This window comes from Trichomonas vaginalis, chromosome V (assembly GCF_026262505.1).
Source record: "Trichomonas vaginalis G3 chromosome V, whole genome shotgun sequence".
Taxonomy (NCBI): domain Eukaryota; phylum Parabasalia; order Trichomonadida; family Trichomonadidae; genus Trichomonas; species Trichomonas vaginalis.
In genome coordinates, this window is record NC_067207.1 from 28,593,883 (window position 1) to 28,618,670 (window position 24,788).

General features: G+C 35.0%; 11 protein-coding genes and 9 pseudogenes across 20 annotated transcripts, besides 1 other annotated feature; 11 read left to right on the plus strand and 9 right to left on the minus strand.

Annotated features, from left to right (window-relative positions):
• Positions 1 to 12: 12 nt before the first annotated feature.
• Positions 13 to 1,586, plus strand: TVAGG3_0420110 (annotated as a pseudogene). The gene has a single exon. A coding segment is annotated over exon 1 (1,574 nt).
• A 30-nt stretch (positions 1,587 to 1,616) lies between these two features.
• Positions 1,617 to 2,057, plus strand: TVAGG3_0420120 (repellent protein 1 family; the record flags this gene model as incomplete). Its single annotated transcript, XM_051233404.1, has 1 exon — positions 1,617 to 2,057. The coding sequence occupies one exon, from the start codon at positions 1,617 to 1,619 to the stop codon at positions 2,055 to 2,057; it is 441 nt and encodes a 146-aa protein (XP_051103134.1).
• A 48-nt stretch (positions 2,058 to 2,105) lies between these two features.
• TVAGG3_0420130 (uncharacterized protein) lies at positions 2,106 to 2,342 on the plus strand (the record flags this gene model as incomplete). Its single annotated transcript, XM_051233405.1, has 1 exon — positions 2,106 to 2,342. One exon carries the CDS (start codon positions 2,106 to 2,108, stop codon positions 2,340 to 2,342), a length of 237 nt encoding a protein of 78 aa, XP_051103135.1.
• Positions 2,343 to 2,504: 162 nt separating this feature from the next.
• On the plus strand, positions 2,505 to 2,825 carry TVAGG3_0420140 (uncharacterized protein; the record flags this gene model as incomplete). Its single annotated transcript, XM_051233406.1, has 1 exon — positions 2,505 to 2,825. One exon carries the CDS (start codon positions 2,505 to 2,507, stop codon positions 2,823 to 2,825), a length of 321 nt encoding a protein of 106 aa, XP_051103136.1.
• Positions 2,826 to 2,976: 151 nt separating this feature from the next.
• Positions 2,977 to 20,034: a mobile genetic element.
• On the plus strand, positions 4,621 to 5,022 carry TVAGG3_0420160 (uncharacterized protein; the record flags this gene model as incomplete). Its single annotated transcript, XM_051233407.1, has 1 exon — positions 4,621 to 5,022. One exon carries the CDS (start codon positions 4,621 to 4,623, stop codon positions 5,020 to 5,022), a length of 402 nt encoding a protein of 133 aa, XP_051103137.1.
• On the plus strand, positions 5,843 to 6,300 carry TVAGG3_0420170 (annotated as a pseudogene). Its single transcript has one exon. A coding segment is annotated over exon 1 (458 nt).
• Positions 7,525 to 7,983, plus strand: TVAGG3_0420180 (DNA/RNA polymerases family; the record flags this gene model as incomplete). The annotated part of the gene is made up of 1 exon (XM_051233408.1): positions 7,525 to 7,983. The coding sequence occupies one exon, from the start codon at positions 7,525 to 7,527 to the stop codon at positions 7,981 to 7,983; it is 459 nt and encodes a 152-aa protein (XP_051103138.1).
• On the plus strand, positions 8,132 to 8,992 carry TVAGG3_0420190 (uncharacterized protein; the record flags this gene model as incomplete). Its single annotated transcript, XM_051233409.1, has 1 exon — positions 8,132 to 8,992. The coding sequence occupies one exon, from the start codon at positions 8,132 to 8,134 to the stop codon at positions 8,990 to 8,992; it is 861 nt and encodes a 286-aa protein (XP_051103139.1).
• Positions 9,773 to 9,969, plus strand: TVAGG3_0420200 (uncharacterized protein; the record flags this gene model as incomplete). Its single annotated transcript, XM_051233410.1, has 1 exon — positions 9,773 to 9,969. A coding segment is annotated over one exon (197 nt), but the record flags the coding sequence as incomplete, so codon positions are not given.
• Positions 10,988 to 12,168, plus strand: TVAGG3_0420210 (organellar and viral DNA polymerase type B; the record flags this gene model as incomplete). The annotated part of the gene is made up of 1 exon (XM_051233411.1): positions 10,988 to 12,168. A coding segment is annotated over one exon (1,181 nt), but the record flags the coding sequence as incomplete, so codon positions are not given.
• On the minus strand, positions 14,040 to 14,799 carry TVAGG3_0420220 (annotated as a pseudogene). Its single transcript has one exon. A coding segment is annotated over exon 1 (760 nt).
• Positions 14,837 to 15,284, plus strand: TVAGG3_0420230 (annotated as a pseudogene). Its single transcript has one exon. A coding segment is annotated over exon 1 (448 nt).
• TVAGG3_0420240 (protein of unknown function, DUF4108 family) lies at positions 15,301 to 15,720 on the minus strand (the record flags this gene model as incomplete). Its single annotated transcript, XM_051233412.1, has 1 exon — positions 15,301 to 15,720. The coding sequence occupies one exon, from the start codon at positions 15,718 to 15,720 to the stop codon at positions 15,301 to 15,303; it is 420 nt and encodes a 139-aa protein (XP_051103142.1).
• On the minus strand, positions 15,757 to 16,755 carry TVAGG3_0420250 (annotated as a pseudogene). Its single transcript has one exon. A coding segment is annotated over exon 1 (999 nt).
• Positions 17,283 to 17,821, minus strand: TVAGG3_0420260 (annotated as a pseudogene). The gene has a single exon. A coding segment is annotated over exon 1 (539 nt).
• On the minus strand, positions 18,070 to 18,606 carry TVAGG3_0420270 (protein of unknown function, DUF4106 family; the record flags this gene model as incomplete). Its single annotated transcript, XM_051233413.1, has 1 exon — positions 18,070 to 18,606. The coding sequence occupies one exon, from the start codon at positions 18,604 to 18,606 to the stop codon at positions 18,070 to 18,072; it is 537 nt and encodes a 178-aa protein (XP_051103143.1).
• Positions 20,035 to 20,621: 587 nt separating the features above from the next.
• TVAGG3_0420280 (uncharacterized protein) lies at positions 20,622 to 21,049 on the minus strand (the record flags this gene model as incomplete). Its single annotated transcript, XM_051233414.1, has 1 exon — positions 20,906 to 21,049. A coding segment is annotated over one exon (144 nt), but the record flags the coding sequence as incomplete, so codon positions are not given.
• A 385-nt stretch (positions 21,050 to 21,434) lies between these two features.
• Positions 21,435 to 22,292, minus strand: TVAGG3_0420290 (annotated as a pseudogene). Its single transcript has one exon. A coding segment is annotated over exon 1 (858 nt).
• A 12-nt stretch (positions 22,293 to 22,304) lies between these two features.
• On the minus strand, positions 22,305 to 23,422 carry TVAGG3_0420300 (annotated as a pseudogene). Its single transcript has one exon. A coding segment is annotated over exon 1 (1,118 nt).
• A 21-nt stretch (positions 23,423 to 23,443) lies between these two features.
• On the minus strand, positions 23,444 to 23,996 carry TVAGG3_0420310 (annotated as a pseudogene). Its single transcript has one exon. A coding segment is annotated over exon 1 (553 nt).
• Between the last annotated feature and the right edge of the window lie 792 nt (positions 23,997 to 24,788).

Sequence of the window (24,788 nt, forward strand, 5' to 3'; positions counted from 1 at the left end):
TGAAGTAAATACATGCAGAACGAACAGTTAAACGAATTTACTCCAGCAGAGCATATTCATCAGATTCGCTCATATTTCGATATCATAGACAATGCAGTTCAAATTGGTGACACTAATAGAAAATATTCTGACGCAAAGATTCCATCACAACCTGGAACTGCTAAAGATAACACATGGGTAACATTCAATCTCTCACCTCCTGGTGAAAATATGTTGGACCTTTACAATACATTCATTACGTATAAAATGGAAGGTCAATTTATTGTAGATAAAGAAATTGGTTCAGGTTCCAATAAAACAAACCCACCAGGATTTTGGATTGGTTTCGATGACGCTTTCTATGCAGTTGCTGGATATCAAATCCTTGCAAATGGTCGTATCGTATATTCTCAAGACAACGCAAGAGAAGAAGCATATATAACTTCAAACTCACAAACTACCGAACAAATAAAGAAAGTAGATGTTTTCTCAAAGACTCGACATGAAGATGTATGGAGTCATTCGGGAACATGCAGAACAGGACAAATTGTTAGCGGTCCAATTACAGCAGGAAAATCATTTGATTTTAAGCTTCGTTTAAGAATTCCTGTTAGAAGATTCCTTCCATTAGAAGCTATTCGATTTATTCCAGCTTTTGCAGGAAACATTCAGCTTAAAGTAAAGTTCAGTAGCGACGCCTTACAATGCACATCTATATCTGTAAATGATATCATTGCTTTCAATCCAACTCTTAAAGTTGCATTTGCTTCAGATTCAAATCCACCGACAAATAAATTTGTTCCATGGAATGAACCATTCACTATGATAACGAAGGCAGTAGAAGCTAGTGGAACAGTTACTATTACAACTGTAACCCAGCAACTATTTCGAACAAAGATGGATTTTAATGAATGTTTCATTCATCCAAAGTCATTCTCTTTAGACCCTAACATTTATACAGAACTTGTAGAACATTATACAAACGAGGCTTTATGTTTTCCTGTTAAAGTTATGGATTGGATTCCTATGGACGGTTCATTCTCAAAGAATACAGATAGTTCAAGTGCAACATTTACAGCAGCTTATACGCCTATTAATGTTAAAAGTATTTGGGCACTATTTAGAAAGAAAGACAACTATTATGTTAATTTTGAGAACCCTAAGTTTAAATATCTTCAGCTTTCCATGGGAGCTTATGGAAATATGCCTGCAGAACCTGAAAAATCATATGGACCTGTATTTTATGAAATGGTTGCGAACGCCTGCAATACAAACAATGATATGATAGGATTTAATGAAGATGTTATGAGGTCATTGGTGGATGATGGTAGTGTGGAACATAAATGGGATAGCTATGACAACACACATTTCTTATGTGGTTTTCCAACAGAAGTGGACTTTTGCTTCCAGCAAGGTCAAACATCTACTGCTCCAATAACATACAAATTGTCTGTTAAAGGACCTATTGAACTAGCAACTGAAAATGTACCAAAGCCACTTATTGGATTTATGAGGATTGTTGCTTTGCCATTCAGGTGCGTGCTAATGGAATCCCAATAATAAGATTAGATGACTATAACTTAGCTACGGACGACAGTGAGGAATAAAGGATGAACGTTTATTTTTAAAGCTTATAAATGAGTTCTTCATCAAGCTCTCGTGAACCTTCACCATCTATGAAACAAACTTTACCAAACGATTATGGAGCACCTATTGAATATTTCTTACGAGCTGCACAATGGCAAAGAGCAGTCTCACCAAGGTTAGGTGTTCCACCAGCTCCTGTCAAAAATAGCATTTGGTCAAGTCCTTATATAAAATATGGTCTCCCACTAGGTTTGCTAGCTACAGCAGGAGCAGTTATGATGTTGAAAAGAAATAAAGCAAATGTTGTAAATAATACTGAAGTAGCTGAAGTTAAACAAACTCCGACACCATCACAAACAACACCTTCAATGACTCCTGAACCTATGAAAGTACAAACTCCTGTTCAAAAGTCAACTCCTAAACCGACTCCAACATTTAAACCAGAACCTACTCCTCAAATAAATCGTAAAACTCCTGCGTTTCCTTACTGAAAAAATAACGTTATTTTTATTTAATATTAAAATTTTTATTTGATTGAAATGACGACTAAAGTCACTGAAGCAATGAAACAAAAGTTTTTGGTAGAATACATTAAATCAGGAGCGGTTCCAGAAGGTTTTTACGTTCATACTATGAAGGATGGTAGAGTTCAGTTTAGAAAGATAAAGCAACCATTAGATAAAGAAGGAATTTTGAGAAAGATTAAACTTCATGAGGACAACATTGCTGAACTTAAGAAGAAGTTAGAAGAGTTGGAGAAAGGAAGAGAGTTATAAAGTAATGAATTCAACAGGGTGAAAAAACAGGTGAAAAAACGGGTGAGATTTCACCTCTTCACCTAAATTTATTTTTGTGCTATGTTTTCATACGTGTGAGGGTGGTGATATCATTAATTTTAAGTTTATTTTTATTTTATTTTTTATTTTATTTTTATATAAATGACGAAAACTATTGAGATAACAAACTACAACGGTCATGAGTTCAAGAATTTGTTCTTCGTTCCTCGTGAAAATACATTCTATCAGATACGAGGGAGAAAGGGTAAAGTTAGTTTGAGCGTTTATGACTACAAGCATAATGGAAAGTTTATACAAGCATATGATACAAACGGTAAGCGTGTTTCATTAGCTTTGTCAAAACTTACAGGTATAAACTATGACAGTGATTTTGACCTATATGAAGAAGAAAGTGAGTCAGAAGATTATGAGCTGTTATATGAAGCACAGCAATGGGAGGAGTTGCAATCCTTTTGTAAGTGAGAACGTTTATTTTTTTTACATTAGTGAGGTGAAGTGGTTGGCGGCTTTGTAAATATTTAAGGTTAAGTTAGTGTTGTTGTTTGTGTTGTAAAATATACGTTAACGGTTTTGTAAAGTGTCAAATTCACATATCATGGGTAAGGAGGCGTGCAGTGCCGCCGTACCCTTGATATGTATACTAACTGACGTAACTGGTGGGGATGTATTATATTGTAAACCTCCTAACTTTCCACAAGGTTTAACATCGGATGACGACATAACGACGATGAGAAACATTAGATGTAAAGATGTTTATGTCATGAAGGATGAATATAATACTAAATTCACTGCTCAAGATTTATATGACAAGAAAGCAGACAAAACAGAGCTTCAAACATTAAAGACAGAAATACTTCAAACATTATATCCTATAGGCTCTATTTATACGTCAATGAACTCAACAAATCCAGAAACAGTTCTGGGTTTTGGAACTTGGACTCAAATAGTCGACAGGTTTTTGTATTGTGCAAACTCTTCAAAGGAAACAGGTGGAAGTAAAACGATTTCAGGTGAAAATTTACCTGCACATAGTCACTACATAGATTTAAGTACATCTCAAGCAGGTTGGCATAAGCATAGATATTGGGATTGGTCAGCAATGATAAAAGGTAAAGGATATGATGTTAAAGACAACGTTAAGTTTGCTATAAATTGTTACTGGAGTAACACTGAGGGAGGAGGAAACCATACACATCACGTTTCAGGATATACGCAAACAACGGGACAAAGTAAAGAATACATGCCACCTTACATGACAGTTTACGCATGGTATAGAAATGCTTAGTCGTCATTTTCAACTTCTTTAGCATATTCGTCAGGAGTTGTCTTATATTTGTTAGGAACTGTCTTTGAAAGTATACCACCTTGAACTTTGACAAGTTTGAAACGAGGTCTGACAATAGTAGTTTTATCTTCTGCTTGCAGTGTGTACATTTTGCCATGTTTGCCTAAAACTTCATAATATTCTCTTGTATACTTTCTTCTATTTTTACGAACACGAATGTGAGTACCTGTCGGGTTCCCATTGTTGTCATAGTCAATAGTATTTTCATATGGGTCGCGTTTAGGTATTTCTATTTTTACTTTGTCACCTTTCTGAAGTTTGAAGCCCGGCATTCTTTCTTGTTTGTCTCTTTTGACTAAATTATTAAATATATAGTCTTTCTCTAAGTCAGGGTTGTTTTTCATTTCTTCGGGGGAGTGGTTTCCCAAACCTTTTTGTTTACGGCTATTGTAAATATTTAAAACTTGTCTCATCTTTGCCATGGAGAAGTGTCTATATTTGTCGTCATATGACATTTCATTTGCTTCACCACCTTGTGGTTGGTTTAAGTCTCTTAACATTTTTATACAAACCGTCAATGACACCAAGAGCAGAATGGTTTTGGTCGACAATGAAATATTGGTTTACATTTTTTGAACGCAGATAGTTTTTTACATCATCTGATTTGAAAGAACTTTCACAGTCAGATGTCAGTTTTGTTGGATGGTATTTGTCAACGAATATTGTCAAAGCAGTTTTCACATCTAAAATATTTTTGGACCATAATGGTATGGCTTCACAGTATCTTGTGTTTTGACCGACAAATATTAGCCAGTATGGTGGTCCATCTGTTCTAACTCTCGGAATGTTTTCCAAGATATCCATAAACCAAGCATTTGGTGTTGAACTAAAGATTTTTATCATGAGTGCTTTCTTTGTCGCTTTAGAAACATAGGGGTCCTTGTTTGGATTCGTCATTTTTATCCTATAAAAATGGGTTTATTTGGCGCATTAGCAGGAGTTGCATCCAGATTTTTGCCCGCAGTGGGAACAATAGCCAGAGGTGTATTTGGAGTTGGAAGGAAGATTTTGAGTACATTAGGTATACTTAAAGAGAAAGCACAACCTATTATACAAACTGTACAGAAAGGTTGGGATGTAGCACGAGATGCAACAAATCTTATTCCAAATCCTGAAACAAGAGGAAAAGTTCAAGGATGGATGGACAATGTAGGAAGACAAGCAGGAAACTATTATAACAAAGCAAATGACTACTATAACCAAGCAGGACACTATATGGACCAAGGTGAAAGATTCTTTAACAGAGGATATAACCATGCACAACAATGGGTAAACAATAACCAACCTCAACCGCCTCAAACGTGGGGAATGTAAAGTTTTTTACTGAGATGAAATGAACAATACAGCATTGAGACAAATGGGTTCAAGATGGATTTGTCGCTTCCAGCAGTTACACCACGTGTTTGTCAAGTTCTTCCTATACCTCAGGAAGTTTTAGACCGACTTAAAAAACAACAACAACCAGTTGAAAACAAACCAAACTAAAATTTTTTACTGAGATGAAATGACCGAAGAAGTTGAAACGGTAGATTTGACACCACAAACAAAAGTTCAGAACCATTGTCAAAACCTGTCAAAGAACTTACAGATGAAGAGAAAAATTCAATAATAGAAAGTGCCAGGTCTGGAAATACAAACCCTAACTACAAAGTCACTTTTCATAAAAATGGAACGCAAGTATCTCAAAAAAAGAAACAGACTCTCACAAATAAAATATTGAAGTCTGAAGGAGCTTTCGAGACAACAGATGGAAAAGTTTACTTCACTGACAACAGTTCATTATAGAACATCTCATTGACTTAGAGTCGAAATATTCTAAACTTTACAACAAACACAAAAAGTTGAAAGGAAACAAAAACAAATGGCATATGATATTTATGAAGATGTTGACGACACAACTGTTCCTGCAAGTGAAGTAAAAGTCAGAGAAACCGAAAAGTGACGAAAAACCGATAGAAGAAGAAAAACCAAAAAACTGAAGATAAACCAAAACCAAAGTTTAGTTTGGAAACTAAACCAAGTCAACCTTCATTAGCTGGTATGGTTGGCGTCAAAGACTTATGGCAGCAGGCGGTTATGTTAAGTAAAGAAAAAAATATTTTTTTTTCTTTTTATAAAAATGCCCCCATATAGAATGGATAGAAAATCTGCTAGAATAAAAGCAGAGTTGCAAAGATATGGTTGGAGAGTTTCGAAGAAGTTTAAATATAGGAAGGGAAGACCCATAAAAGTCTATGACAAATTGTCTGGTCTTCGCTACGAAATGGATTTGGAAACAGCACGTGCAAATTATCCAAACAGACTAGAGAGGTTAGAAGAAGAACGTCTTATGGACATGCCTTTCGATGTTAGTGAACCTCAAGTTGAAGGACACGACGGCTTTGCCAGATTCTACTGGAAACATGACGAACAATTGCATCCTTTGAGAAGGAAAAAAGGTAGTGCAGAGGATGGTCATGCTCCCATGGAAAGAACAAGATATGCATATGAGAAGTATCGTGAAGTTAGAAGTCAAATTACATCTGTCGAACCTTTACAGTAAACTTTGACGAAGGAAAGAACAAAGAAGGCTTCATGGGAGTACTTGCTGCAATTCAAGATGGAAATAAGAAAGGATACAATCTCAGATTGACCATAAACAGATTTGGATGGTCACATTTACTATGCACATGGCAATGTCACAACAGCTGCAATGCTTCTTGACGCTTTCAAGACTACAAAGAGAGAACAAATGGTTGACTCCGACTCAGACATTTTGAATGCAATTGAAGGAATTGCAAGTGTCAAGTTCGAATGGTACCAACCTAACCCTCAAGCAGTCAGACAACATGCTGGATACTTCCCCTTCATAAATAAGTCTGACATTGACTTGACAAGGTATGGAATTTACAATTCAATTGAAAACAATTGTCAATGAACCTTGCATTCTTACATGTCTCAGGAACTCTGGTCTTGTTACAGAAGAGAAGATGAAGTATCTTGAGTCATGTGTGAAGACAAGGTACATTCTCAGAGGTCAATTGGCAAAAAATTGCACCGTTGGCAAATGTCAATATCCGAGTCAGCATACCTACAGCTAAAGGTTCTTCACATGACGACTATGTTGTTGACAAAGACTTACCATGGTTGAAGATTGTAATTGTCCACAACCACTTCATGTTGAACGAAAGTCTTACAAACCCATTGTTCGGAAAAGGCAAGTGCAACATTGTCAGAGCTGTAAAACATTCTTTTCGAGAAAGGTTTGTTGGAACCAATTCCAGATGACAAGCTGACAGAAACTTTTGTACCAAAAGACGAAACAAACTTTTCACTGTTAGCAAGACCAAAAGTTGTTCCAGACAAAGTTCTAGTACAAAAGAAGTACACAATTCCACAAGGAGTTGGATTGTTCGGATACCAACCTGAACCAGAAGAACTTCCAATGAGGTTGCAAGAACTTCAAGATGCTATAAACAAACTTCCATTGAGACATCCAATTGACGTCAAATTGTATTGAGAGCATCTGAGTTAGGTCAGAAGGTTTTATATGAAACAGGTTGCTTCGACGATGTTTATGAGATAACAGGAGAAGTTTCTCAGAAGATAAGAGACTCACTTGAATTTCCACAAACTGGACCAATTGGTTGCGACAAGTTCGACTCAAACGAAAAGATATACTATGTCGACCTTAACGCTGCATACATGAGGTTTGTCCAATATATTCCGACTGGAATTCCAAACGAAGATGGTGAGTTCCCGGGAAGGAACTATACAGTTGGAAAAGTCATACAACAACTGTATGATATTAGGAAAGCTTCAAACCCCAAACTTGCAATGACACTCAAATTGCTTATGAATTCGACATGGGGATATTCCATTAAGAAACCTCAAGAGATGAAGAGTAAACATTATGAGAAGGTCGACAACTTTGTTGAAAGGTTTTCTCCTTTTTTTTTGAAGTACGAATTCACTCAAGGTCAAAGTGGCTTAGTAACCACATTAAAACCTATTGTCGAACATTGGTCTTACCCTCAGTTCGCAAAGGCAGTCCTTGACAACTACAACAAATTCTTCTCCGAAGTCAAATCGAAAGTTGTGGTTTACTATGAGAACATTGACGCACTCATGACGAACGAAGAAGGGTACAACAAACTCATTGAAATGGGTTTAGTCAGTGAAAAGATGGGCTGTTTTAAGCTAGATAAGGTATTTTCCGAAGTTCATGTAATATCGAAAAGGAAATATTGGGGCATACTTGAAGACGGCACAGAAATAAAACATTGCATGAAGTAAAAATTTATTTTTTAAAAAGTGACATTTTTTAATTTTATTTGAAATGTACGCTGAGTTTGTTGGAGAAGACCGTTGGGAAACTTGTTTGTTAGATGAGAAATATGAAATGTCATACCATTTTAAAACAATATATTTTTACATATATTAAATGCTTCAGGTTGAAAAACAAAGAACAAAAGTAGCAGATACAAAACCGTTAGACTATATCTTTACAAATGCTGGTAGGACTATTTCAGATGAAGAAATTTCATCCCGAGTATACAGGTTTGACTATCCAATTCGTTGGCTTCAAAGTCCTTCAGATGCAAAGGCAATAGGATTTAGAAGAGTTTTGTTTTCAAATAGAACTAACGCATTTATGTTCGCAGTATATTTTCATGGGCAGTATAAAGGTTCTGATGGTCTAATAGACAAATTTGACGAAATGAGAATCTTTACAGTTCGTTCAGACGAAAGTCTTGAGAAAACTCTAAATGACTTTCAAACTCAAATGAACAAATATTATTGGGAATTTCAAGAAAAATACGACTCTTTACTAAATGGAACATACTATCTGAAACTAGAATATGACAAGATGAACTCCACCGTTTCATTTCAAAAGATTGAAATTAACCCTCCAAGAGATACAGAGTTTTTATTTTGGAAAGTAGACAAACGTTCTTGGGCACAATTTCTTCGGTTACTAAACCAGAACGAACCATTACCACCAGATGGTCCATTTCAATTTATACTTCCACCAGCAGATTTGACAGTTTATAGAAACGTGTTTGACCCTCAAAATGTTATGTGTCATGCAAGTTTCAGTTCAAGCAACAATAGTTTTCTATGTATTGGTAAGGACTTTTATGACTTTGCTTCTAAATTCTACGAACCACCTAGTAACAGTTTCTCTGACTTTCAAGTTTGGTTCACAACAAATGGTGTGCAACATATTATTCCATTGTACTATGACTTTTATCTCGAATTGTCTTTCATATATAACTACGGAAAAGTGCTGAAAAAGTATTGAATGTGAAGATATTAGAAAATAACATTTTTTCTAACATCGTAGAAAACTCATGAAAACAATTTATTTTTGACACTTTCACAAAAAACATAAAAAAGTGCAGTTAAACGTTAAGGTTTACTGAACTGGTTGGATGTCGCCTTCACAGGTTATGTAGAATGGTTGACCCGAGAAGCGAAGGAGAGACTGAATTGCCAATTTCATATGGGGTAGGGGGTTCTCCTTGTTTGGAAGTAGTATCCAAGGACGCTTGGCAAAGAACTTTATAATGGCTTCCTTCTTTGCTTGCTTTATGTCGTCGTAGGCTGTCCCGTCTGGTATTTGAATTGGAATTTCGGTCGAAGTCTCGAGATTCAAGACAGCCCTTCCAGAAATAGTGGTGAACTTGACCTTGGGCTTCATGACCTTGCGCAAGTAGTCTTTTACGCAGTCGTTTATTTAAATTAGGTAAATTGCCTCGTCAAATCCTTCTGGCATTCCGAGTCCTTCCATCCGACAGGAAAATATTTTCCCGACAACAGGAAAAAATTTTCCTTCCAACAGGAAAAAATTTTCCTTCCGACAGGAAGAACTCTTCCAGTTGTCCGTCCGTAAACCATTCAAATTTTCGAAAATTGAGAACTTTTTGGTCGAACTTCAGAAAAAGTTTTTCCTTCCAACAGGAAAAAATTTTCCTTCCAACAGGAAAAGTTCTTCCTTCCGACAGGAAAAGTTCTTCCTTCCAACAGGAAAAAATTTTCCTTCCGACAGGAAAAGTTCTTCCTTCCGACAGGACACAAACGAATGTCCCACGTCCCACCAACCCAGTCCATTCCCAAACCAGAGGAACCTAAAGAACCACAACAGTCTCCTCAGCAACCTCAGTTCCAGCAAGTACCTCCACCAAATTACTACCAATTTCCACCTCAAGGTTACTACCCACCACAAGGCTTCCCGAACTACCCTCCTCTGCCTATGCCTTACTTCCCCAACCCTTGGATGTTCCAGCAAGCTCCACCCCAGCAATTCCAATCTCAGTCCAAATCGAAGAGAGACCAAGAGTTCGAAGAAGGTCTGAACCGCTTACGCAAAGAGTACGCTACAGCCCCTATTGAGAGAAAGTTGTTCCCGGACCAAAAAATATAATTTAGGGTAGAAGGTTAGATCTAACCTCTTTTCTACCCTCTTGAATTTTCATGATTTCATCGTAAATGTTTTGTCAAGACTTCTTCGTATATGTTTTGTCATGACTTCATCGTACATGTTTTGTCAAGACTTCTTCGTAAATGTTTTGTCATGACTTCTTCGTAATGAGCGTAAAGGACCCAAAAATATAATTTAGGGTAGAAGGTTAGATCTAACCTCTTTTCTACCCTCATTTCACCTCATGAATTTTCATGAATTTCCTTAAGATAGAAAAAATAAAGTTAGTTTTATTTTGTATTTTTTTGTATGTAAGATATGATTTCAGGGATTTTTTTGACGAAGTGTCAATGTTCACTTCGTCAAAAAATAACAGTTATCTAATGAAAAAGTGTCATTTTATTTTTTTATTTTGTATGTAAGATATGATTTCAGGGATTTTTTTGACGAAGTGTCAATGTTCACTTCGTCAAAAAATAACAGTTATCTAATGAAAAAGTGTCATTTTTTTGTATTTTTTTGTATGTAAGATATGATTTCAGGGATTTTTTTGACGAAGTGTCAATGTTCACTTCGTCAAAAAATAACAGTTATCTAATGAAAAAGTGTCATGATTTCATCGTAAATGTTTTGTCATGACTTCATCGTACATGTTTTGTCATGACTTCATCGTACATGTTTTGTCAAGACTTCTTCATCGTAATGAGCGTAAATGTTTTGTCATGATTTCATCGTAAATGTTTTGTCAAGACTTCTTCGTAAATGTTTTTTCACCTGTTTTTTCTAACCTCTTGAATTTTCATGAATTTTCCCGAAATAAAAAATAAAGTTAGTTTTATTTTTTTTATTTTTTTTATTTTGTATAGAAAAATAAAAATGTCAACAATCGGCACAACAACACTTCAAACAACTACAGCACCAAACTCGTTAGTCATGAATCCAACATCTATGTTAGTAGAGATGAAAAGCTTCATTCCTTCTTCATATACTTTTGAAACAGAAATCCAGAAGATAAAGCAAGAACTTTTAACATGTAATTTAGACTGTAGTGCGAAAGATGAAACAAATGAACAGTATCTTTATGAAATGCAGGACCTCATCGACCATTTGCCTAAACTACCTGAAATTCAGCAACAAAAACTAACCATTCCTGAATTTGACGAAATTGAAGTCAAAGCAACTGACTCAGTAGAAATAAAGAAGTTCATTCGTAAGGTAAATTCTGAGTTTCTAGGATTTCATTGCAACCATAAGGTTATGGACAAAGATTGCGACATGGTATATAAGAATGTTTCTGACATATATAAATCTGAAGAATTTAAGACCTACGACAACTTTGTTTCGTTAGTTGCTGAATGTGTATGGCAGATAAGAGATAAAGATAGAAGAGGGAAGGTATGGAACAAACAGATAAAACCAGCAGCTTTTGAGATGAAGAAAACCATTGACGCTTTAGTTGTTTTAGCAGGTAAGGTTTCAGAATATAACGCAAAAATGAACCCGCAATGTTCAAAATGTAAGGCAGCAATGAGGAAATATAACTACTCCGTCAAAGAGATAGAACGTATGAGAAACGACTATGCAGACTTAAAGACAGATATGTCAAACATTGAGTTTGAAACAGTTGGAAAGATAGACAATGACACCAAAGTGGTTAGAATAGGTGATTTAAACGTAAGATACTCAAAGAAATACAACAAATATTCTTTGTCAGACATTTTATCTCCATTTGGAAAGAAAACAAACCACTGGGTTATAAATGCTTCTACTCAGAAAATTTTGACAAGAAATCCTGAGCTTATGATATCGGTAAAATTCTATGGAACTGCAGCATATCTTATAGACAAAAGTCTTATACCAATAGTTTTGTTATGGTTAGACCCAGTTGTTGGATATAACTTCATAACATATGGTTCATTCGATACGGAACGTTGCAGTGAAGGCTTACTTTACATCGTTCAGAAACCGAAGGACTTCAATACAAAAAGATATAAGATAGGAAGAACATATAATATAACTCTAAGATATGACAGTACAGTCAATAGAGTCAAGGTTGTGTTAGTTAATGATATGAGAGCTGCAGAAACAGAACTACTTGAAAAGTTTGAGAAAATGTATGGTGCTCCATAAAAGGTAAAGAAACGTTTGAAGTAGATGAGATAGATAAAGCTATAAAATTATTTGACGAAGTTGCTGAAAAATACATGTAAAGCGTTTATTTTTGGTCTTTGTGAAAGTCAGAAAATAAAGTTAGTTTTATTTTTTTATTTTGTATGTAAGATATGATTTCAGGGATTTTTTTGACGAAGTGTCAATGTTCACTTCGTCAAAAAATAACAGTTATCTAATGAAAAAGTGTCATTTTATTTTTTTATTTTGTATGTAAGATATGATTTCAGGGATTTTTTTGACGAAGTGTCAATGTTCACTTCGTCAAAAAATAACAGTTATCTAATGAAAAAGTGTCATTTTTTTGTATTTTTTTGTATGTAAGATATGATTTCAGGGATTTTTTTGACGAAGTGTCAACCTTCACTTCGTGTCATAATGTAAAAATAACGTTTACCATGTAAAACGGTTGTGAAAAAAAGAGGTGAAAAATTAGGTGAAAAAACAGGTGAGATCTCACCTCTTCACCTAAAATATATTTTTGCTGAAAAATGACCAAATTTCATGAATTTCCTCATATGCTTGCTTCCCTCGGAAAACCGAGAGAAGAGATTCCGTACGAAAATCATGAAGAACAGCGAGTAGGTAAAAAAACTTAGTCGCCAAAACTCTATGAAAACAGTGAAGAACAGCGAGTACGTAAAAAAACGTAGTCGCCAAAACTCTATGAAAACAGTGAAGAACAGCGAGTACGTAAAAAAACGTAGTCGCCAAAACTCTATGAAAACAGTGAATTTCCTTAAGATAGAAAAAATAAAGTTAGTTTTATTTTTATTTATTTTTTTATTTTGTATGTAAAGACAGATATGTCAACAACAGAGAACACAACAACAGTTATAGTCCATGAAGCCATAAATGAAGAATACGAGTACATACAGTTTAACAAACAACTCCGTCTCATTCGTTCGGTCAAAGACGATATGTACAAATGCAAAGTATTTTGACAGCATGTTTTGCTCCAGATACCAAACATAACAGACGATTGGTTCAAAAACCAAAGCACACAAGACTTTTGAAGCGAAGCACAGCGAGACCGACTTTTTTTCGGGGTCGCCTAAAACTCATGAAAATCGTAAAAATTTGCCAAATGGTTTGAGAGGTTGGTATGTACATAGACTTCTTGTAAATGCTGTTGCAATGTGGGCTTCGCCTCGTTATGCTTGGTATATTTACAGACTTCTTGACGAAATTCATAGACAAGAACGTGAAGAGATGGAAAAGAAACTTCAAGCAAAAGATGAAGTCATTGAAGCAAAAGACAAAAGCATTCAGAAAATACCACGTTCAGTACCAAAAGGAAAGGAAAAGAACTATAAGTATATGATTTATACTGAAGAGTTGGAGAAAGAAGAAGATAAAGATATGGTTATGTTGCATTTAGTCAGAAGAAACAACAAAGCTTTTACGACCTTGCTAAGATTTACAAATCTGACAGAAATTGGTTCTATCGCGAAAACTTACCGATTTCAATGACACCGAATGAAGATGTGAAACAAATAGTTCAAGATACGTTACTCAAACACACTATGATATGAAAGGTTGTACAATTTTTACCTTCAAAGAAGACTTACCGCTACTGAAAGAAAAAATAACAGAGTATTTTGACAACTTCAAACAGTAGAGTAAATGAACTCTTTATTTTTCAAGCTTGACTTTTTACAATTTGAACTTTGTTTCGCGTAGATATGAATTCTGAAAGAAGTATGAGGGTCTTGTATGACTTTGTACTTCTCCCATAGTTCATGTCTGTCAAACTTACCTGCCATGGACTCTTTTCATAAGTTCCATGAAATCGTCTTCGGACAATCCGGGAAAAGTATAATGTCAGTAAGTATTCTTTTAACATCCTTACTTAAACTCTTTGCTGCCTGTACACATATTACGACTGAGATGTTAAAGTGTCTGAGCTTCTTAAGAATTCGACACATATCTTGTTCTCTATTCTTAAGCAAAGGATGAGAAGCAAAGTCATCTAAGATAAGAAGACATCTATGAGGGTATGTCTTCCAATCGTAAGATTGCAATTTCTTCGAAATGTATTCTATCTCTTTCTGTTTGTTTCTGAAGTGTTTCTTCTCTAATATTCTCTGCATTTCCTCATTTGGGTCTTTGAACTTAGAATTTATATACTCATTTATACATTATACTTCAAAACTCTTCTTTGGTACTTCTTTATCCAATCTAACAACTCAGTATCCTTTATACATACTAACTTAGACTTCTTTATAATATCTTTGAACGAATTGACGGTTTGGTCAAATTGACAGAAGTACTACAAATGACAACTAACTCATAAAAATGGGTTTTCTCTCATCTAGTTCTTGTTGTTGTGCAGCCATTTTAAGATAAGTGAAAGTCTTACCCGACCAGGTGGTGCAATTAGACTGTTATACCATTCTGAGCAATAAGAACTTGTCATGTATGGGTTTTTATCTGAGCATTTTCTAACTTCCTCTTGTTCTTGTTTAAAACATTCTCAAATTTTTCTTGTCAATGTCAGCAAACTTTTTTTCTAACATATTTTTAGAAAAAATTAAAATTTTTATCTTTTAGAAAATGTCTAGCGATTTCGCTATCTATATTCGAGATAAGCTTTTCGACAGCAAAACATCTGTCGACCATAAAATCTTACATAGTGTAAACAGAAGGTGAATTTGTTCTAAAGTTCTGTTTCTGGGAATTTGACAAGAACCATAAAACATTAAGCAGAGCAGTCTTAAAATTTGTCAATGACAGACTTGTTGACAGAGATGACGCCTCTTGGAGAGATGAAGTCCAACAAAACTTCTTAGAATGCAAAGAAGACACATGCGCTGTTCTTGAAGATGAAATAGAAAACAGAATAGAAGAGCTATTAAAGGACAAAGAACTTTTACATAAATATGGTTCGGAGAAATTTGACATAACTCCACCAGAAAAGAAGAAGAAAGAAAAGAAAGAGAAAAAAGAAGAAGAGAAGAAAGAACCTGAACCAGTTCCAGAGAAAAAGAAATTTGACATGTAAAAATAAAATTTTATTTTTAGAACATTTCTGGGTCAATGTCAATGTTCTCTTCCTCTTTAGGAGTAAACACTGGCTTAGACTCTAAAATCTTTTTACCCAATTTACCTTGAACTTCAACTATCTTAGACTCATAATATTCATAGTCGTCTGCTTTCTTTGGTTCATAAGGTATAACAAGTTTGTATGCTTTGCCTTCTTTAAGGTTTGAAAACCTTCTGTCAAAACTTTCTTTGACTGCTAACAAACCTTCTATGTCTAAGTCTTCAAATTTCGCACCATTTTTAGTCACAATAGCAAACTTAACTGGTTCGATGTTCCAAACTTTGCTGAATGAAGACTTTTCAAAATGGTAGAAGTAAACATTCAAATATGTGAATGGGTCTAGTTCTTCTTTAAGTCCTGACATGTACTTGTTTACTGAGATGAATTTTGCCATCTTTTCTATCGGATAAAAAAATATTTTTTTTAAAATTTACTCATAAAAATTTTTCTTTGTATATACACCATTCTGTACGTCTAAAAGACTTTTGACATTTGCCAAGAATGTTCGTTTAGACGCTGTCATATAACCATATTCTTGACAATATTGTTTATACGAATCGTACAATGACCTTTCATCTAAACACTCAAAGTCAGTTTCATCTATGAACAGTTCATATACACTCTTGTTTGCTTCTAACAATGTTTGTCTCTCTTCGGTATGTGGAATTTGTCTTGGATTGAACTTTGAAATATCTAATGTCATAAAATATGAGAACAAGTAGTTGTAAAAGTCAGATGTCAAAGTTTCTGCTAAGTCGTCAAAATATTCTGTATCTTGCATATGAGCTTCTGACGTTCTGACAACTACATATCTTCTGTCAGAACTTTCTAACTTCATCGGAACAGAATTGTTTGAAACCATAATGAAGTTTGCAACATTTTCACAAACTCTTTGGTCTTTATATTTTCTTTCAACAACTCCAACTTTGTCTGTTATAAGACTCTTCAAAGCATCTGAGTTCAAAACTTTTGTTGTATCTATACTTTGAAGTTCGTTACATACTATAAGTTTCATATTCTCTATTGAGGAGTTAAACTTGCCACAGATGTTTTCTAAGTTTGTCATATTAGGGTTCGAATAACCTTCTAACAGTTTGCATAAGATATCTGTAAAGAATGTGTTCTTAACCTGTTCCTTGTTTTCCAATTATAATGAGAGCAGTTTTCATTTTTAGCACTTGGATGTTGTAAGATGTTTGCAAACCAACATAAGATATACTCATAAACCTTTTCGTTTCCATTGCATATAATTTCTTTGACATGGTCTAACCAAGCTTCTATAATATTTTCTTTCCATTCTACTTGTTCGTATTTATATCCAGTGAAGATAGAATAGAAGTTTGGAGAAGGTGTATAGAACTTTATACCTCGAACTGAAAAATCTTCTAAACTTTGACAATAAGATATCCCAAGCATCTAACATCTTCATGCCAACTTGTACGACTTTTATTTTCTTAAGTTTCTGTCTACATTCTTGTTCTGAAACTATTGTTGCTCTGGTTTGTTAAAGACAACAATCCCATTCTTTCATGACATAACATTCTGGGGCAGAGTCAACATAAATGACTAAACGTTTCAAATTCTCGACTGCTTTGTTATAGTCTCGAAATGGACACATATTTCTGAATGCTTGGAAGTCATAAAAATCTGAAACATCTATTCTGTACATTTTTATAAAAAATAAAAAAAAATATTTTTTTTATTCTTGACTTTGTTGTTGCATTTGTTGCATTTGTTGTTCTTGAGCTATTTGTTGTTGAAGTTGTTCTTGTAATACAATACTTTCACCAGTTGCATCTTCCAATTCGAAACTTTCTGCCGTCATTGACAAATACATAGGACATAAAAAGTTTACAGGAACAAGTTTGCGTCAACTAATGTCAACGTTATAATTGCCAAAGTGTTTGAGTTCACTAAGGTTGAAAATTCTGCATTCGAATGAACAATAGGCAAACCAGCAGAGAAAGTATTGTTTATACGCATAAGTATCTTTTGGTCATAATAGTTTCTGTCGACATTCGAATAACACTTTGAACCTAAGTTTGAAACAATATATAAGATTGGTGTGCTTAATGTCAATGGAATAGACATTCCTTGTATGACACCTTTTCCTGTTATAGGAAACTGTTGGTAGTAAAAACCAGAAATAAGTTTTGTATTATAGCTCATATCGTTTATAGTAAACTCAGTCGGACATCCAAACATAATGAAACCTGCTCTAGTTGCAGCACATGTTACACCCGTACTTAAAGTATTAAATAAGTCAACAAAACCTGTTGGTGGTATATCTGAGTAAGTATCTTCAAAGGAGTATTTTTACCATTCACAACAATAAAGTCTTCTGGTGTCAAAAGAGCAAAACAGGCTTTAGTCGTCATTGTGTTTAAAGTTAGTTTACAATACCGTCCTTGAGGACTTTGTAAGTTTGTTGTTATAGAATTATATGACTCAGGGTTTTTAGTCGTAATAGTATAAACCATTATATCTTCTGCCATTTATATATATTTAAAAGTTTTTCTGAAAGTGGAGAAGAACTTCATCTAAACTTTCACATGGCGTTTCTTGAAGTTCTCTGTCTAAGAAGTTCAAATATTTTGTAAAGACATAGAACTTTCCTTTGTCTACACGAACAAACAAAACAGGGTCTTTCATATCGTTCAAAAGTGTGTAAAGTCCTTTACATGAAATAAAGTCTAATATTATTTTTCTTCAAACATCTTTCAAGAAGTTTTGACATTTTTACTTAGCAAATAAATTTTAATGAAATGTTGTGGTCGTCAAATATTTTTATGACGTCTGGGAAACTATACTTTAAGTTCAACGTTTCACCTCCTTTCATAACGTATATCTTGTCAATGACATTATATGAAACACCACAGCAACTAATGTCGGGTTCTATTTCTTTGATGTTTATATCGTCTGCCTCTGTCAAAAGTTTCAATAGTTCTTTCAAGACTTCATGAGGTGCAATGACATATGAGTTCACTTTTACAGGGTTGTGTTCGACCAAGTTTAACATTATACCTAAAGCTTGACAAATCTTCTCCTGAGTTTGAAGTTTGTCTTTCAGTTGTTGGTAGTCGTTTCGAATATCTGCAACAGAACTTAAGTCTCTGCTAACTTCAGGATATGTTGGTTGTTCTTTTACAGGAACAATTGTTATACCATCTTCGTCTTCGTATGGTTTCCCCACTTCAACATCTCTGTCTTTGACATTGACAACAACACTTTGACTGTTTGTTTGAGTTGGTGAATTTAACTTCACATCTGCCACCGCCATTAAACCTTTTGAAACACTCACGCTTCTATTTTTCGGAAATGACATTTTACTTAGAATAAAAAGATGGACGTATTCGAGTATATCTTTCGAATTGAAGCAGAACAAAGTTTACACACACAAACAATACAAATACATTGACAGAATAGTTCTTTATACAAACAATGGTAAATGTTATAGAATAGCAATATTTGCTGAACCAAAATATTTCCATAAAGCAAAGAAAGTTGGTATAACTGAAATGGTGAAAGTTCTTGACGTTGACAAAAATATAACAACAAAACTTACAGATATTTCTAAAGGTAAGTTTATCTTACAATATTATGTCAAAACTGGCGTACTGTCAATATTTGACGGAGAGAAGTCAGTTCAAGAACAACTTACTGACCTGCTGCCAAAATCTGCTCGATGGAAGCTGTCGTTATGCCAATCTGAGGAGCCCCAGCAGGTTTCATCGAACGAATCTTCAAAAGAGCATCTTCCGTGAAAAGTGCTATTGGTTTTGTAAACTTCTTTGCTCTCAGTTCATCTGGACCGTCTCTGTCACCAGTATATTGTATTTTACAGTACCAACAGTTGAAATACCACCCATAAAGTCTTCTGAGTCAGCAAATGGAATGCCAAGCCAAAAGTTTGAACGGTCTCCATTTGTATATTGAGTTTTTTGACCTCCTGTATGAGTCCATACTTTCACATATGGCATAATAGAACTTTGCATTTCAGGGTTAATGGTTGTTGTGAAGTTGTTGTTAAAGTTCATAGCATCTAATGTCAAGTTGTATGACCTCATATCCTCAACTGTAGAATATTCTTCTCTTGGATAATATTTGCCATCTATGTTTATATGATATTTAATACCGGGGTTGTAGAAACAAGAATAGTCATTTATAGTTTCGTCTGAACAGTACAAACATAGTATCTGCATGTTTCATTGCAGTTGTTAAAGCAATATCTGTTCTTGCACCTGGGTCAGCACTTTGGTTTCCAACTTCACCTGCAAAGTCTTTGACAGATATTTGGTGTATAGGGAACATAAGTGGAACTGCAATATATTTGGCAGCTAAAGCATTTGAAATATCTGGGTCCAACATATAGACTGCAAGTCTGCTTTCTATTCTCTTGCATTCAAACTTTTCGCATGTAAACTTAACTGGGTCCCAAGCAGTTCCAGCAGCATTGAAATAATAGTTTACTTCATTGTTGAAGTTTGAGAAACCAAAGTCTAAGTCAACTTTGTCTTTGCAAAATTCGGCGAATGACGTTTGATTTGTTCCCTTTACGTCTGTAATAGTGAATGGGTCTTGTGTTGGTGCAATGACTAAGTTATTTTTGCTTGGTAAGTTCGATAGAAATTTTTCCTGCCCAGTTTGGCAAGTATCTTAAAAACCTGAAGATGAGGAAAGATGACAAAGGAACTCTAAGTTTCAGTTTTACTTTGGTTACTGCTGCTTGCAGTTTGTCCAGAAAGGTTAACATAAACTCCTGGAACGTTAGGGTCAAGTCTTCTTATTTTCTCAATATTTGCATACTGGTCTGTTTGTTCTCTAGCTTGTGGTTGTACTGAGTTTCTCAAAGCGAACCATTCATAGTTTGCCCATGTTACTGTTTGAACTAAGTCAGAGTTAGAATATATCTTATATCCCATGAAAACTTCTGGAGCATATTGGTATCCGACATAGAAAATTCCATTGCAACCTTTCTTGTCAGACAACTTGGCAGAAGGTTTTATTTCAATGTCTTGTTCCACGTATAAGAATGAGTTGTCAATAGAAATAATATGAAACCTGTCGCAAGCAATATCTACTGTTGTTGAAGAACCTTCTCCAAACTCACCTACGTTTCCATAAGAACAGCAGTTGTATATTCGTAAGTTCCAGGAACTATTTCTGACCTTCTAATGGCATTGTCGCATTCGTTATACCATTCGGAAACATTTCCGTTCATGGCATCCAAAACTGTTGGCGTTATATTCTGAGCGGCGTACATTTCATATGGGTAAAAATATAGAATAGTTGGATTTATGTGTCATAATAGAACCCACTCGGACCAAGCTTTACTTTCTTCCTGACTGAGTTTTTAACTCTTCTTTTTCCTTCATTGCCACTACTTTCACTAGATGAAGTTACTTCTTCACTACTTTCACTTTGTTCTACTCTTCTCTTCTTCTTTGGTGTCGCTTTTGGTAACTTGCCCTCTGCTTCAAGTTGTTGCATCTTTGCCTCATGTTCACCTAGTATGTTGTAAATTTCCCATGTCCTTTTTGCCTTTGGGCTCTGGTCGCCCATCTCAGGTAACCTATATCCTAGAAAGATTTTGTCATAGTTTGTATTTGAGTCTTCGCGTATTGTTTGCATGACTCTTTCCTGAGTTTCCGGTTCAAGCTCTTCAAATATAGCTTGTCCATATGGAATAAGCTCGTTTCCAAATATATGTTTTTGTAGCCATTCTGGTTTTCTTTCCATGTTACCAATAATATCTTTTGTGAATGGGAAAGCTTTTACCCAACGTTTCAGGCTTGCGTCATTTATTTCTGTAGTTGGTTTTATTTTGTCAAGGAACATGTTTTTCAATACTAACATTTCATTTGGTACTGTCCATTTGAGTTTTCTTAAATATTCATCCCTTCTCAGTTCATTGTCTGCAAAGTAAGTTTTTATGACATTTTGTAAACTTTCGTTTGCAAGGTCATGTACAATAGGTTCTCTTCCTTCTATCTCCCTAACTTTCTTTCTAAACTCTTCACCAAATATACCATCTCTATGGTTCTGTGTAGTTCTTTGAGATAAATGTTCTAGAACGTCAGGTGTTATATTTCATCAGCCATGTTCATTTCATACTGGTCCAAAATATCTGCATGTTTCATATCTTTCAATGGCATTAAAGCCGCGCTGAAAATACCAGCTATATCTGGTTCACCATTCACTTCCATTGCGTCTACAACTTCTTGGAATTGTGGTTGTAAGTTTATGAACCACCTATCCGGATTAGCTTTATGACCCCATCTCATTGTAGTTCCATAGTCTGCAGAAACAAAAGTAGGTTTGTTTCCATATTGGTTAGGTTCTGAATGAACTTTAAAACATGTTTCATTTCTATATGTTTTGGTGAAATTTAACCTTTTATTTTCACCGAGTTCAGCCAAAGATTGAACGTTATATGGTCGTAAGTAAAAAGGATTGTTGTATTTGCGTACACTTTCTTTCAGTTTTCCATTCTATGCTGAATATTTTCATCTGATGTTGGAGTCTTTTGTATGTCGGCGAACATTTTTCGATATTCTTCTACTATGTCAGCCGAATTTTTCTTAGACTCTTGGAAAGATTCCATATTCTCCGCATACTCTTGTTGAGGGTCAAGATTTTTCGGCTGTTCCAAATCTTCATCTAGTTCTGTGAAGTTAGTTTCCAAAGGAGGGACTTGTTCGTTTCCTTCAGGCTCTTCTAGCTGTTGTTGCTGAACTATTTCTTCCATGTCTGGTTGTATCTGAACTTCTTCCTGTGGAGTTTCTTGTACCTCATCTGCTGGCATTTCATATATTCCGAGACCGTTTTTAACAAGTTCCCTATTTAAGCCATCCGCATTCATAACCCTTTCTTCTTTCGTTCCGTCTCTATTTTTACGCGTTTCATGAAGATAGTTGAATTATCATTTATCTCTGACACCAAATATCTCGGAGTAAATTCATCCATGTCATTTGGATGATATGCTATTAAATCATATCCCTTAGCGAGCTTGTATTTTCCAGGTTTGAAATTATATCCCATTTGGTGCTGAACCATAAAGCTAAATAGGTTCGGGTCAGTATTTCCTTCCTTGAACTTTCTAATAGCTTCTTTATATCTGTCACTAAAGTCAAGAGTATCTGGGTAACCATAGTCTTCCTTAAGCATTTTTAAGAATTCTTGGTTTCCTTGTTCTCTACTTCTTTTATGTCCTTGCTCTGTTTGTGGTGCAGTGTTTTGAACTGTTGGTTGTGGTGCAGTGTTTTGAACTGTTGGTTGTGGTGCAGTGTTTTGAACTGTTGGTTGTGGTGCAGTGTTTTGAACTGTTGGTTGTGGTGCTGGATTTTGAACTGTTGGTTGTGGTGCAGTGTTTTGAACTGTTGGTTGTTGTGTTGGTTGTTGTGTTGGTTTTGGTGCATGCCTGTGTCTGTGTCCATGTGACGATGTAAATGTTTTAGGTAGTCCTGGTGCAGGTGCTTCTCTTGGAGGTTTGGTGGTATATAAGTTCCACCAGCTGGCACATATGTTCCATCTGCAGCATAATGTCCTACCTGACTTTTCGTTCTTAAGAAAGCATTTACTAGGTCTGTTTTAGTCTGTTGTAACTCTTTTTCTTGACTTTCCACAACAGTTGCTCTAACGGCGTCATAGGCACTTTGAACTGCCTGTCTCGTTGCTGCATCTGTTATTTTCGTCATATTTTGTGCTACTTCTCTTAACTCGTTGTCGAAACCTTCAGACTTCAGTTTCTTTCCAGATGAGAAGTCGTTCACTAGTTTCACCTTACTATGAAGAGCTTCGAAGGCGTTCTTAAAGTCAGCATTCATTAAAGCTTCATTTGAACTGTCTTCATCCGCTTGTATTTTTGTCCTTATTGACCCTATAAGTTGGGCTGCTTTGGCGTTGGCTTGGGCATCTAACCAGTCATTATTAGCTTTTATATATTCTGCGCTTTTCATTGCCTTTTGCATGGCTGCGTCGTTATTTTTACTTTCTTGTGCTAAGTTTTCATACTGTACGGTTTGGTTTTGCAACTGTAAAAGTTTTTCTGCCTTTACATTTGCTTCAACTTCTTTTTTATACTCATCGCTATCCATATATGTCTTCAGGGCTTTTTGTTTTATCTCTTCATCTTTCAGTACTTTATATTGAGTAGTATGGTTTTTCAAATTTATAACATCTTGTTCCATTTTTGCTACTTCTGCTGCTTTTTCTGACACTTTTTTCGCATATTCTCTGTACTTAGTTCTTTCAGTTGTTCTTCTTTCTTCTTTTCTCTACGTTTAACTCATTTAGTTTCTTTGTGTGTCTGTCATATTCTAGTTTCTTTTCGTTTTCACTTATTTGTTTCTGTATGTCTATGTTTGACTTTTTGACATCTGTTATTTGATTTTTGAGTGAACTCAAATTCATTTGACTTTGAGGGTTATAAGCTGTTCCGTCTGCAGCTCCACCATAGCCTGCCATTTCGCTAAAAAGTGCCGCTCTTAAACCTCCACTCTGTGCACCAATAACTCGGTTTAAAAGCATAGGGTTGCTTGACATTTGTTGCAACATAGTGGGGTCATTCATCATTTGTTGTTGCAACTGTTGTTGTGGTGTCAGTTTTACTATTGGATGTTTCAATGCTCCCTTCCTCTTACGTATATTCTTACGTAGCTTACGTGGCATTTTAAGTGAAGTTAAAAAGCGGTTTTTGACAGATGTTTATATGACACTATTTGTTCAGCACAAAAAACTACTCGGTCAAAGTGTTGTCAGTTTTTAAAATAACCGTCCTATCTTGTTTTTAAAAGGGAGAAAAGGCTTCTCAAAGTATACTTCCTTGGAACGCCCGTAACTTTTCCTGTAGCGACGATAGACCCTTACTTGTCCGGACAAAGTTATACTATTTTGAGTGCTCTACAAAAAAGTCACCGGCTGGTCGGCTGGGGTTCGGTCCTCCTCTTGGGTCTTGGGCAAAATTTCTTAGGGGCTAGAAGGGGCGCAGCCCCTGGAAGCCCCACTACCTTTTTTTTTTTTTTTTTTATCGATCATTGTTTTATCAAATTATCTTTCTTTTCATATTAATCATTGCTTTATGAAATAATCTTTCTTTTCACATTTATCATTGTGTTAAAGAATTATCTTACTTTTCATATTTATCATTGCTTTATTGGATTCTCTTTCTTTTCATATTTATCAATGCTTTCTGCAATTCTCTATCTTTTCATATTTATTATAATGTTATTACATTCTCTTTCTTTTCATATTTTTCATTATTTTATCATATTTTCTTACTTTTTATATTTGTCATTGTTTTATTTCATTCTCTTTCTTTTCATATTGATCATTGTTTTATTACATTTACTTTCTTTTAATATTTTTCCTTATTGTATGGAATTATCTCTCTTTTCATATTAATCATTACTTTATTACATTTTCTTTCTTTTCATATTTATTATAGTATTATTATATTAGCTT